This window comes from Numida meleagris, chromosome 3 (assembly GCF_002078875.1).
Source record: "Numida meleagris isolate 19003 breed g44 Domestic line chromosome 3, NumMel1.0, whole genome shotgun sequence".
Classification (NCBI taxonomy): Eukaryota; Metazoa; Chordata; class Aves; order Galliformes; family Numididae; genus Numida; species Numida meleagris.
In genome coordinates, this window is record NC_034411.1 from 5,686,622 (window position 1) to 5,700,352 (window position 13,731).

At 43.6% G+C, this 13,731-nt stretch overlaps 1 protein-coding gene across 6 annotated transcripts in view; it reads right to left on the reverse strand.

Moving 5' to 3' along the window:
• KIF16B (kinesin family member 16B) overlaps positions 1 to 13,518 on the reverse strand; it is a 135,636-nt gene extending 122,118 nt beyond the window's left edge. For 2 of the 6 annotated variants that reach the window (XR_002436408.1, XM_021389942.1), the window contains exons 1-2: positions 13,313 to 13,499; positions 920 to 989 (exon numbers count right to left, since the gene is read on the reverse strand). Coding sequence is in view for 5 of the 6 variants with exons in the window: in XM_021389942.1 (XP_021245617.1) it covers positions 920 to 989; positions 13,313 to 13,359 (117 nt within the window). In the remaining variant the exon portion in view is untranslated. Of the gene's footprint in view, positions 1 to 919; positions 990 to 3,790; positions 4,076 to 13,312 lie in introns of all 6 variants that reach the window. The other 4 variants (XM_021389940.1, XM_021389941.1, XM_021389943.1 and 1 more) reach the window with 4 other exon arrangements.

The window sequence follows — 13,731 nt, forward strand, 5'->3', positions numbered from 1 at the left end:
AATTGGTACAGTATACGCTGATGACATGATTGAGAACGTTTTTTAACAACTAATCCAAATGCAAATGCAACTTCAGGCTACACACTAAGACTTTTCTGATGACAGGTTAGCCTATTATTCTAACAACAGTGAAAAAATGTACGCATCCTAGAAGTCAGGATAGTCAAATTACAGGACAGCATAGCAGGAATCCTTTGGATTTTAGCTTACTGCTCCTAACTGTATATTCTTGTCACAATTCTTATGCTTAGTCACATTATACTAAGGGATAATCCTACGCTTAGAATTAATAGGAGCCAGAGACCTTTGCACTGTGTCCAGCACTTCAGTGCAGAGCCCTCATTAAAATGGCATGACACACGTGTTGATTACGCTGTCACCTTCTCGAGACACGACAATTAGCGGTGCACTTCAGCAATAATCACCGCCACCCGAATCCATCTGTCCCAACAAACGACACTAAAATTCCCTGTCGTACATTTGCCATTGGAAACTATCTTGCAAAAACCTATTTGCTTTGCACGATTTCTCTCGGGAAGAGAAATGTTAAAACATAAAATCAAAATATTATAGCAAGCAATGGGTACTTTGCGTTTAATTCGTTTACACGGGAATTGCAGTAGACTGCTCCTACAGATAAACTGAAGGTTTACTAGCCACTGGGCATGTACTTCTCTTTTACTGTAGGCTTTCATCTTTCAGCTAAGTAACACGCATAGCAATAAACCTAAGAGATACAGCCTACAGAATGGTTATCAAAAAGCTGAGTTACAGTAAGTCATACTTTGACCCCAAAGGATTACTTCAAAATACAAAACCTAAGTGCTGTTCTCCATAGTGTAGTAAGCCCCACTGTTTTGTCCAGTCATATTTTCACAGCTATTTGATCAGCATTTCCTTCTTTAAATTGCTTACTCACCTTCAAGTTTGTGATTGTCGTTTTATTTTTCTCCATTGAAATAATAAACTTAGCATTGAGATCTTTCTCCCTGAAAATAAAAGCAAAGCTTGAATATGTTAAATAAAACATATTGTGATCATCTACAGTCAATTTTTCATTCAATAAGTTACTTTTCACAGTCAATTAATCGAGGGAATCCATTTTTAATTGCTGTGACCAATATTTATTTATTGCTATGGGATATATTTGAAGTACTTGGGTTTGCCTCCAAATCCAGATCCCTTCATCTAGAAGCAGAGAAGCAGCTTGGGAAAAACTGCTTCAGAAGTTTGACTCTGCAAATGAATTACGTGGTGGGTTCTTAGTTTGAAGTAGTCTGATCCAAAGCCCAGTGAAGCCAATTACGTGGCTCTGAAGAATTTCAAAACAGAACGCTGTAAGATAATCCCAGCTCTTACCACCACCCTACTACTAGCAGCACCCATCCCTCCATATGGCCCTGGTAGCAGGGACTCAGCCTTACACCCAGAACACGCTCGTGTTTTAAGCTCACTTAGAAGTGAGGTACCCAAGGTACTTTTGAAATGTGATGCCTGCAGCACAGGTGAGAGGCTCTGCTACCAAGGGTTTGTTGCACAGGATTCCTGCAAAGAAACACAGTCCATTTCCGCAGCAGTGTTGTCATGTATGCACACCTGTGTCACAAGTGTTTGTTTTCAAAAGCATCCTAAGAAATGTTAGCTCAGCGTCTAACACCTGCACATCTCAACTTGCTTGCTAGAGACAGGATTTTCTCATACCTAACCGTAGAAGTAGCTCAGGCTGCTCCTGAATGATAGCCTTGAGCATGTCTCCTGCACACACACAAAAAGAACAGAAATAAAAAGTGAAAGACCGCTATGTAAGTAACATGCAAAACCTGGCTCTCCAAATGCTAACAGACACTCCTGCTCCAGCACCGGCTGCTACATCACCTGTCAAACCCGTAGGGCTGCTTGGTACAAAAGGAAGCAGAGGGCTTTAAAGGACTAACGTGAGCTTTACCATACTGCACGGTACCTCAGAAACTACAGGGTCACCCTGGACCCACTTGCAGTTTTCCGGCAGAAATTGTAAAGAAAAGCAAAAGCCATTTTAAAATCGACATTCATGAATAAAGATCAAGCGAATAAAAGTGCTTACTTAAATATCAACACATTAAGTTATTTTCTAAGCTAATAAAATATATAATTGTAATAATTGCAGCTATAATTATACAAGTGAATTTAGATCTACTGTAGAAATACATCAGAGGCATCCCTTTAGTGATGCCTTAGTCATTTCCACGTCAACCTCAGCATCTTTTACTAAGCCTATAGTTAAGAGGCTCAAATACAGCCACGGTTAATAGGGAAAGCAGCTTCCAATGGTACTTTCAATAGGAAATAGGCTTCGTTCAAGCAGCAATGCAGCCTGTACACAACTACCACTCACCCCACCTCCTGAACAGAAAGGACTAGACAACGAAAAGAAAAACAAAGGAAACATCAGGATAGGATTTTGCATTTTTGTAGGGGAAGGTGGAAAGCAGGAACAATATGAAACAGGAATACTCTGATCAGAATCATTGGGCAACCCGAAAGAAGAGGGAAGAACTGACAGGAGAAAGCATTAAAGTCAAATATTACAGCTTCACTTTCATATCAGATGGATGAGTACTGTTTATTGTACACATAAAGAGCTGAAGAGGATCCCATAAAAAAAAACAATTGCTTGCACAAAGGCAGTCACTTCCAGGCAATCATTTTAAGCAGTTCACAAGGGAACTGAACTCTCTTCAGAAAGTTGTGACGGCAAGTTCCACCACCACTAAAGGTCTGGACTGCCAACAGCTGTATTTCAGTTCTAGACATCCTCCCACAAGCATTCAGGGCTGGAAGACCCCAACTGCAGTCAGCTCAGCCCAGAGGTGCCAGCCACAAAGCAAAAACGCTGCCCTACAAATTGCATCCTCTCCTTTACGAGGCCACGACAAGTGGCTGGCTGCCAAACTCAGCTCACAATGAATGCTTTGACAATTTAAGAGAACCTGATTGCCCTGAAGCCCAATCTGCTCGCTCACTGTGCTTCAGGATAGCCCACAGGCTTTCTTTGCTGTTGTTTCATGCACCACGTGGACTTCCAGGATCACAAGGGAACGAAATTTATAACCCGTGATCCCTTGGCCCTCAACCAAACCGCAATGTGATCCAGCAGGCAAGCTCCTTGGCATAAATACCAGGAAATTCATCAGCCCGGCATTACTCTGAACACTCTGTTACCGCTAATTTCAGCCAGTCATCTAAGAATTAAGGGAGAGAATGGGGAAAACAAACGAACAAAACAACTTTTTGAAACAATACCATAGTTATTTTATACAAACAGTATCAATATCAGTACCAAGATATGCTTAAAAGAACTAGCATACTTCTCTTATAATGGGATAATCTGATAAACAGTTCACTTGTACTAAGGAGAAGTTACCAAACTTTGCCCAAGGGGATAAAAGTGAGAAAGAACTGCTTCAACTCAAGGTGATTCTGCAGTAGTTTCATGGAAGAATCACAGAATATCCCAAGTGAGAAGGAACCCACAAAGATCATTGAGTCCAACTCCTGGCTACAAACAGAACCACGTCAAAATCAAACCATCTGTCTGAGAGCAATGACCAAATGCTTCTTGAAAAGAAGACATAATGTAGATATCTCCAAGTAAACTTTCTCTCTCCTTCCCTTATCTTCCCTACCTACTGGCAGAGCAAAGACATGAGAAGTTTTGCTCCTCCACGGGTATCCAGTCCAAGTAAAACATGGGCAGTATCTCCACATTTCAAGGCAACTCTCAATGACCTCCTTGCTCTACACCATTTACCTCATCCTTCGCAAGATTTTCTGAAGATCCTCCCATGGAAAGAAAGGAGTGGAATGTGGAAAAGCACTGTTATCTCAAATATAAATGAAGAAGGGATCTACAAAGAAGCAAAACGCGTTTGGTCTTCTTTCAAGTTCATCGTTAAGGTCCTTCAGCTGAAGTTTTTATTAGTTTGTTTTGCATTATTCAGACAGAACATTTATTACAGCTTATCTCATGAGAAAACCATGATATCGATGCCACACTAATCTTTTGTGGTTACCACAACAGCTGTCAGACACGACTCTGTGGAAAAGAACAGAAAAAAACAGGATGCATTTCAGTTGAGGCGTGGGAGGGGAAAACCACAACGCATAGAACCAGAACCGCCATCAGTTTTCCCAAATACACTGTTTCTTTTTAGAGAGCCCTGCAGCACAGCTCCAAGTCTGTACCCACAAGGATGCAGGTGCTGCCCAAACAGCTGCTGAGCATCTCTATGACAAAATGAAAAGAGGCCCAGAAGAATACACTCTTGGAAATTCACTGTAGACATCTAATGGACTACCTGTTGGAAAAGGGTTTTATTGAAGAGCAGATGTGTGATTTTGTTTTTCAACTACTGAAAAACACAGTCTGAGCACTTGCTAAAGCAACTCAGCCACGTTCAACAGCTTTTCTTTCCAGCCAAATGCCTGCTTCTTATATTTACACTTTGGGCACAATGTCACGGATTTCCTATTTCATCACTCTGTTCACTATGCAGGTGTATTTCTGGGGTCACCATGTGAAAGCATGAGGGCTGCTTAATGACCAGGAGAATTCAAGGTAGATTTAACTAAAAAACAAACACAATGTGTCACAAAAAGAACATGGCTTTTTCTTGTCAGCCTGGTAACACTAACTGTACCTTGCCTGCCCCAAGGTCTCATTGAATTACACAGACCGAAAGCACTTCCCTTTGTTTGAGTGGCTCCTAAAACAGAAACATTCGATTCAACCTTATGCTTTAAAATGTCAAACCAAAACCCCCACTACACAGGGATGGTTTTGTTACTTTCTCAAACCTCAAGAAAAGTAAAGTTGGCAGGGTCTAAAATATCACAAAATTCCAAGTTTTCTTTTTGCTCTCCAGAGTTTTTTGTTGTTAACCTCTTCAGCGCTTACTGAAACACTCTTACAAGGTGCATCTTTAAAAGGCAATTTATTTATTTAAACATACATAGGTTCACGTTAAAAATAAACAAAAATAGTTCACAGACAAAATATCTTCACTATTACTTGGATTAAAGACATTTTTCCCTAAACATCAATTAAAAAACTCTCAACGTGTTCACTGAGCATTAAAATCTGAGCAAGTTGGTCAATCTGATTCAATCCCAAGATTTTGGGAAAGAAGAAACAGCCTCCTATGGCATGATTGTGTCTCAGGAAGAGAAAGATATGGTGTACATACCTGAGGCTTCAAAACAACAGCTCTATCATGATATCACTACTTCGCTAGCGTGCACTGCTGGCTTAAAGCGACAGGCTCATTCCCTTCTTCGATAGCAGTTGATAAGAAGTCAGCAAACTATGCAAATCATGAAATGAGAGTTCTGCCACCCCAAATGTTGTTTCACAAAAATAAACCAGAAGTAATAAACTTAATGACAGAGGGTGAGGAAACAGGGAAAATACCGTACACCTCACAAAAGGGAACTAGTCCCTTAGTTTATAGACCAGTACACGCATATCACTGCTCATATGAAGGACAACGTAGATTAAATGCTTTTAGTCATAACAATAAATTTCACCAACAATACTGAAATGCAGCAGTTTAATCTCCAGCAGCATGGCTCTCCTAGAAAATGAACGCACGGTGTCCTTGTGCTGTCTTATGTCAAATGATAACTAGCTTTTCTTGGAACATTATGCACGCTCATGGTAATACAGTCTGGTCACTGCATTAAATCATGGACCTGACCTGCTTTTTAAACATGTCTTTTTAGCAGTATTACAGGTAGAACTGACCTCCCCCCAGCTCAGGCCTAGTCAGTATCTGCACAAGCAAATTTTGAAATCATTAGTAACAGCTAGCTTAAAAAAGAAAAAAAGTCAATGTATCCACGTATCTGAGGTCAAGGATCACATCATAACCTGAACAATATTTAAGTAAGTTATCCTGATGACTACTTCTCTGGTTTGCCTGCGTGGATGGAGTGCCAGACCAGGCTCAGCAATGGCCTTACTTGCTCGTGGTCCTGCACAACTCTGAGCTGTAAGTTCTGCACACAACCTCAGATGCAACCAAGTTCATCTGAATGACATCCTGGAATTTTGTTGTAATTATCATGAAAGTTTCTCTAGGACTCTTGGATTTTAGTCTGCATTGCATTTTGCTTTTAATATCCTGTTTCTTCTGATTAGTTCTGCTGTTACTCCTGCTATTCCAAGTCATGAAGACACTATCAACATAACCTCTTGCATACATTTTAACTTTAGTCCATAGGCAATTAAGACACTATTGCCATGTATGCTCTCCAGTTAGATAACTGAAAATCTCTCCCTCAACAAATAACCCTGGCTTTACATCTGTAGCTGCTTCGAGAGAAAGGACTTTGCTCTTCAAATCAGCCTGCTGTTCTCCCCAGCAATACCCACCTTCAGATACTCAGACTTCTCAGAGTCTTCCGGCCCAAGAGTTCAGTTAGATTAAAAAAAGCTGAGTGCTAAACCCATTACTTTCAAAATAGGTCTTAATTTCAAATAAGCAAAGCCTAAGAAACCAACTAATTCATCTTTCTGTTTCAGCAAGAAAGTTACAGTACAGAGACTCATTGCCCTTCTCATCTTATGGAGCTCTCAACAAAAAGCAGAGCCAGAAAATATTTTATTGCTTGTCATTTTAGTGATATAACACGGATGTAAGCTGATAATGCATTTGGTAATACTGAAACAAATAAACAAGGAAATGCTATTCTAAACTCAGCTTTTGGAGTTCAAAATGCCTAAGATCATAAAGATTTGGAGGCTCAGGTTGTAAATGAGGGCAGCTTAAGCACGTTGCTGCACGTGCCCACGCTGCTGCTGTGCTCTGGCCACGTCAGCACGTCAGGAGGTTTTTGTCCTTTGGAGCTATGGAAGGCAACAGAAGAAACAGGGCGGCGATTGTGAAAAATCCCACAGGCTTGGAAAACTTTGAAGCATTTGTATCAAGCATTGAAAAGGTCAGAAAAATGAGCCTATGGAAACAGAAGCTCTACGTGGGCTTCCTGTTCTCTGGTGGTTTATTGCAAGCTAAGGTGCCAGCCCCAGGCATTAACTCTTCACTAATGGGACCATGGTGCTCAAACACTCAGAGCTCCTTCAGTAGCAGTCAAGTCACCTCCAGTTTTGCCACTCACCCTAGTGAGGATAGTCCTGCAGGTGGGACTTGCCCTCCCTGAAACATCTTGCTTTGGCCATGGCAACAGCAAGATACTGCTTTAGAGACCGTGTACACAGTTTAGTTTCGGTCCTGTGCATAAGGCCATGCAAAAAACTCCACAAAGGAGGTCAGAGGCAGAACAGCAAACACAGGAGCTACTTAAGTCACCTACGTCTCATCTCACCTTCCTATTCACAGGAGATCACATCCTATAATGACTTTCTTCAAAGGAATTAGCTCTTCCCAGCCGCCTGGGCTTTCATTCCCCATGGGAGACTGGCTCTTCCACCACCTAAACTATCTCATTAGCAGTAATTCCTTAGAAACAGTTTAAGCTGATGCATTATTAGCTTCATTCCATTATTCCCAAGACACTATGAAGGAGCCATAACTAAATATTTAATTCTCCTTTTCAATATTTTAGCCTAGATTTGCATCTCGTAATCTATTCCAGCAGTCACAACGTAAAGTACACATTGAGCTCAGTATTTTTTGAATCAATGATTCCAGTCATTTTTGTTGATCTTTCCCAAACATAATTCAGATAATGAGGTTCCAGAAACCAAGCTCAAAAAGGTATGGACACAGGGGCTCACCAGGGGAAGCACAGAAGGCCGCTTCTGTTTGGCTGTGTGATGTATTTGCGACCAGGAGCTGAGCTGTGATCACACCACAATCGTAAGCTCAAATTCACCTCTTCTAAGCTGAACAACTTCAAAGATGAACCACAGAGGAAAAAGGCACAGAAATGAAAGAGAAAAACAAGTTACAAGCCACTGATGTTCAAAAACCATGTACTTTAATACAGGTGAGAAGTTTTGAAGAAACAACACCAGAGAGCGTTGGCATTCTTTACTGCTTGAACACAAGAGCTTTGGCTTTGCTTCAGCACCGCTGACGTTTTCTATTGTGGAAAAGCCTTATGAGAGTCCAACTAGTTTTTCTAGAACATCTTGACCTGTGGCATCCCAGTTCCCAGCCAACAATCATCCCTGGCGTTCGCTTCTCTCTTTGGCGTTAACTTCTCATCTTAGCAAAGGCCATAGCTTCATCAGACCCCACTCCTTAGCACAGCCATCCAACATCACATTTTATCACCTCTTTGACACACGGCTCAACCGTTTGTTATTTAAATTATTGAAGAGAGCTCTTCTGGTTTATGCTTGCAAAGTTCCCAGCATACTACCGAGATAACTATGGCATTAACTGCTCACACTCATAGCCGCTGCTTCTTCTATTCCTACCCAGCCAGGGCTGGTCTCCTTATTATAGAATCACAGAATGGCTTGGGTTTGAAGGGACCCCAGGGATCATCAAGTTCAAACTCCCCCGCCACAGGCAGGGCCACCAATCTCCAGATCTGGTACTAGACCAGGTATCTAATAATTCTAATTATGCTACCCAATAATTTCTTGCCTTAAGCAAGAAAACCCTGAAAATACAACCATACCCCATGCTACTACATGGATCATAAGACTTCTGCCACCTCATTCTTGCCAGTGATAACCCAGACTTTTCTGTAAGCCCACTATGCTTTGGTGCAGTCTGTACTTCGTTTGCTTCAACAGCAACTTCTCCAGCCTTTCCCTAGTTTTCCCATGGTTTGCTTGCAGCCTTTCGACACACCTTACTGCATCCCTTCCTCAGACATGACTCGTTTATATGACATCTGAAAGGGCTCACAATAAGCAGCACCTCTGTTTCCCAGCTCACATGGTGAGCTCAACTGCACATTCATTCCAAAACTACAGACTGTAGTAACAGTCACAAACTACCATCGCTAAGGCCTCTATCATCTTTGACGGCATTCTTACATAATTACAGATGTTTGTGACTTCTTCAGGAATTGCTAGATGGTGACACCTTCCCACCACATTAACCTTACATAGGAAGCTGGCCACACCCACTGGGTATCATCATGTCATTGCCAACCACAACCATCTGCTAAGTGCATCTTCATTTAGGTCAGTTAAAGGGTAGTGATTAAGGACAGATGATGCGTACACTGTCATGCTGATGCTCTTTTCCCTTGTTCTCCCATTACAATTCTGAAAACTTGAGTGTGATCATGCTGTAGAATAAAGCTCTTCCTACTGGTTGCATCTCTTGAAAAGATGAAATAATAAATAGAAAATAAAAATATCTATTTGCATACCACACAAGACCAAGACCCCTTATTTTGGAGCTCCAGTCCTCTTAGCATCAACTTTATGTGATCCAAGAATGCAGATCTGAGCTTACATCGTTATGCACTGGTCCAACACTCACATTGGAAGTAGCATACTGATGATAGCTTATATACACTTACACATATACACACACACAGAGCTTATTCTAGGGGGGAAAGTGCATCTGATCCGACAACTTTCCCAAAGGAAAAATCTGCTAGAGGGTCATTAAATGGGTTCAAGCTTTTGGACATGAGAAATGGCAAGGTGAAAAAGTCACATTCAGAACAGTTAGTTTATCTTGCCAAGTCAGCATCCAAGCAGATTTGTATTGGATTCAGACTCTCTCCGTATAAAGAATGAGGTGAGACAGAGGTACGCCCTCCTTGGGCACACCAGAGCCTCATCTATCCTCACAGGTCTTTCAACTTGTGTCCTTCCTCGTAATCACTTCATCTTATCTCACTGCCCCCGTGTTACACTGATGGCACACACATTTTGTCTAAACACTCCATCTTTTGCGTCTCAACTCAAATAAGCATAGATAACTAAGAAGTTCCATACGCAACGTCATCTCCTGTGTGGATCACTCCTAAACATCAGGGTAGGAAATAAAGGTTTCAGCTGGCTGCTGTCCCCTTGTTTACTGCAGCTGCAACTAAAAACACTCCAGTCACAGCAGCTTATTTTATACCTCTGTCCTTTGCATCGCTAGATTAATTTGAGCTATTGAAAACTCTGCTATGGATACTAAAGCATGGATTGTGCAAGCAGCTATTTTTAAAAGACAGCATAATGTTGGTTCTCAACTTCCTAAGGTACTGATAAAGATTTAAAATACGAAGAGCAATGGATAAGCACATAGGAAGAAGAATTTACTGCAGGGCAAACGCATATTCTGATGCCAGCTGCACCTTCTGCAGGTAAAGACTGCGTATGACCCTCCCCTAGTATATCCAACTAATTGCATTCAATAACCAAATTGAATACAATGAATACAAATACAAGAAACAGAAGAAAAAGGTTCAAAATCATGAAAACCTTGTGTTCCTCTATTACTTCCTGAATTAAAACCAGAGTAGAGTTATCAGGGTAGGAAATTGAGGAGAAATAAAAATTAGGAGAAGAAACTAGATTCTTCCTGATATTGTTTTCTTTGCTAAATATCAGAACGTTTTCTTAGCATACTCTAGATTAATAGAATGGGAGGGAGGGGGGAAGTAAAAAGATGGTTTTCTTGAATACTGATTTGATCTTAGCTTCCACACAAATAAAAGTTGATGTAAAACTGATTTAAGAAGAGATTATTCCCTCATTCTTCTTGGAAGACACTGAACAGATGAATGAAAGCAACATATTTTTTTGAACTGTGCAGACACAGCACACAAAGACAGCTAGAATTAGGCTCGACTTAACAGGACCCCAAGGCCGCAGCCATTCAGCAGACAGTGAGTAGCCACCAGCAGCCAAACGGATGGGATCTCCCAGCCAAGCCCTCCAAATCACATGTCGATAATCAAACGTTTCTAATGACTGTTTTAGAAAACGAGCCTTTCGATGAACAGTGACCAAAACTCACCAGAGCCAAAATGCATCAACCACCTAAATTCAGCTCCATACAAATTTCTACTCTATGAAGAACACCTACTCCTCTGCCAGCTGACAGGTTTTTAGCCATTTTACAGAATCGTTAAATATAAGGACAAATGTCATTGCAATTTTGCATTGAGTTAGGGAAAGCAAAGAGTAAACAGGGACTCACTATGTAACGGAACCTTCTAAGCTCATGCTCACAACTGATGCCAAAGCAGTAACTGTAAAGTCATTAGACATCATTTTTATTACATTATTCAGAGATACAGCACACATATAGGCTGGCATAGCCTCTGCACAGTGGATCTGGGACATTAACTGCTTTTAGAGAATGGCCAAGGTCTCTGACAATAGCACTGAAACGAACAAACTCCTTCCAGGTCAAACCAGTGAAAGAAAAAAGCAAAACGAAGTCACAGCAGAAGGGAGATGAAGGGAGAAAAAAAGAAAAAAGAAAAATCAAACTCAAAACCAAAGCCTGTCATCTAAGCAATGGCACGGCACGCCATCTGAAAACAAACCCCTCCCTGTCACACGATTCATTCCAAGACCTGTGCTCATGACTCATTACACCATTAGCAGTACTATTACAATATACAGTGTAACTGCTCCCTAATGCAGGAGTTTCCCCATAACTATTCATTACCTCGGTTTTCTCTAATTAAAAGTGACTCATGAAGTAAGTTGCATTGTATGACTAAGCCCAGAACAAACCAAAGCAAATTTACAGGCACACATGAAATTAAATTTAACTCTCTATAGTATCACGTTAAAAACTTTGGCAACAAGAGCTGCAGAGTGAACACTCAACTGGGAAGTTCCTTTCAGCTAATAAAAAGGCCCTCTGTCTACAAAATACTGCAGTGCTCACAGTGATGACCCTTAAAGACAAGCACAGCTAAGAGAAGACATACACAAGGGAAAAATAAGACTTCTGGCCCTTATGGTTTGCAACACCTGCACTACTGCAGGAGGAAGCACACGGGCATCCTCAGCTTACCAGCACATGATTGAGCTGTGGATGTCCGTGTTCACTGCAAGGGAGCTGGACTAGATGACCTCTCACTAGATGACTTCCACTTGCAGTTTATCAGTTGTTTCCACTGCCTGCCACAATCACCCCCTTTGCTGCCAAACATTCTCCTCTCTTTTCTGCCTCCGAGCGCATCATAGCTCCAGCACACAAACTCCTCAATGCTTACCAACACTTTAAAGTCCTACGCTGCCCATTGTCAGAGGCTCTCAAAGGAAAGGTGAAATGCATACAGAATCATAGAATCACCCAGGCTGGAAAAGAACTCCAAGATCATCCAGTTCAACTGCCCACATACCACCAGTATTTCCGACTAAGCCATGTCTCTTAGTACCACACCTAAACGTTTCTGAACACCTCCAGAGACGGGGACCGCACCACCTCCCTGGGCAGCCTGTGCCAGCTGCTCTCTGGTCTTTCGAATAAATTATTCCTCCCATCCAACCTGAACTTCCCCTGGAGCAACTTGAGGCCGGGGGGTAATGTTAAAGATTGATAAGCAGGACAGTGTTAAAGATTGATGAGAACCATGTTAAACCACGAGGGGTGCCCATGACAAGCTCCCACGCTGACCTGGACCTCAGCCACTCAGCCCCACGGAACCGGCCCAGCTGCCTGACACAACGCCGTCCCACACCAACCTGCAGCAACTTCATTTCCGTACATTTTCTTTCCTCCACTGAAAATGACATCTGCGGATGCTTAGAACTTTGCCAATTTGCTTTTCTTAAGATGCCCGAATCAGAGCAAATGAAAGGCGCCGCAGGAGCCCGAGGGCCTGTTGAGGCTTTTACAACACTTAACTTGCAACATCAGTTGAGAACGATAGATCACGACCACTGCTGACAGAATGCGACCATCCGCTGCTACGTGTGCTTCTTAAATTACATCATTAGAAACGAAGCGTCCCGCGCGCTGATTTCAGCGCGGACAACAGCCCCGGCCCCACAGCTGCGGACAGCAAAGCCGTGTTAGCAGCGGGCAGGAGGCCCCGCGCCCAGGAGCCGGCCGGCAGCCCGTGCCATGCCCCAGAGGCAGCAGCCGGCCTCGGGGTGCAGCTCCGAGCTGATCCAAGCGCTCAGCCCGGACGCTCGCTCTCGGCAGCCCCTCCTCTCACCGCTCCCTCTCCCCGCCCAAGCTCCCTTCTCCCCTCGCGGGCGATCAGACCCCGCCGAGGGGAAGCCCGGCCGAGCCCGGCAGCAGCCCGGCCCGCCCGGGCGCTTCCCCTCCCGAAGTTGCAGCCGGGTCCGCCGAGAAGCGCCCCAAAGTTCCGCGCACCGCCATCCCAGCCCACACCGCTACCGGCAGCGGCAGCCCCGCCGCGCCCGCCCGGCACTCACCGGCGGTTCATGGGCCGCACCCGCACGGCCACCTTCACCGAGGCCATGGCGCGGCGCGGCCCGGCCCGGCCTCGTCCCGCCGGGGCCGAGCGCAGAGCCCGGCCTACGCCATGTCGCTATGGCGACCCGCCCCCGCGCCGCCCTGCCCCGGCCGCTATGGGGGCAGCGCAGGGACAAACAACGGCGCGAGGCGCTGCTCCGCCCGGCCCGGCCCTGTCCCTTGCTCCTGCTCCTGCTCCTGCCCCGCCCCCGGGTGGCTCTGCTCTTCGAGGTGCCTGTACGCAGCTACGGAGATAGGTGTCTGCCTCTGCCTATCCGCATAGACAACGGTATCAGTGTGTTGTTGCTGCCGTGCGAACCTGTCCTCTGCGTTATCTATGGCTATCTGTGTTTTGTCTAGCTAGATATTTGCAATATCT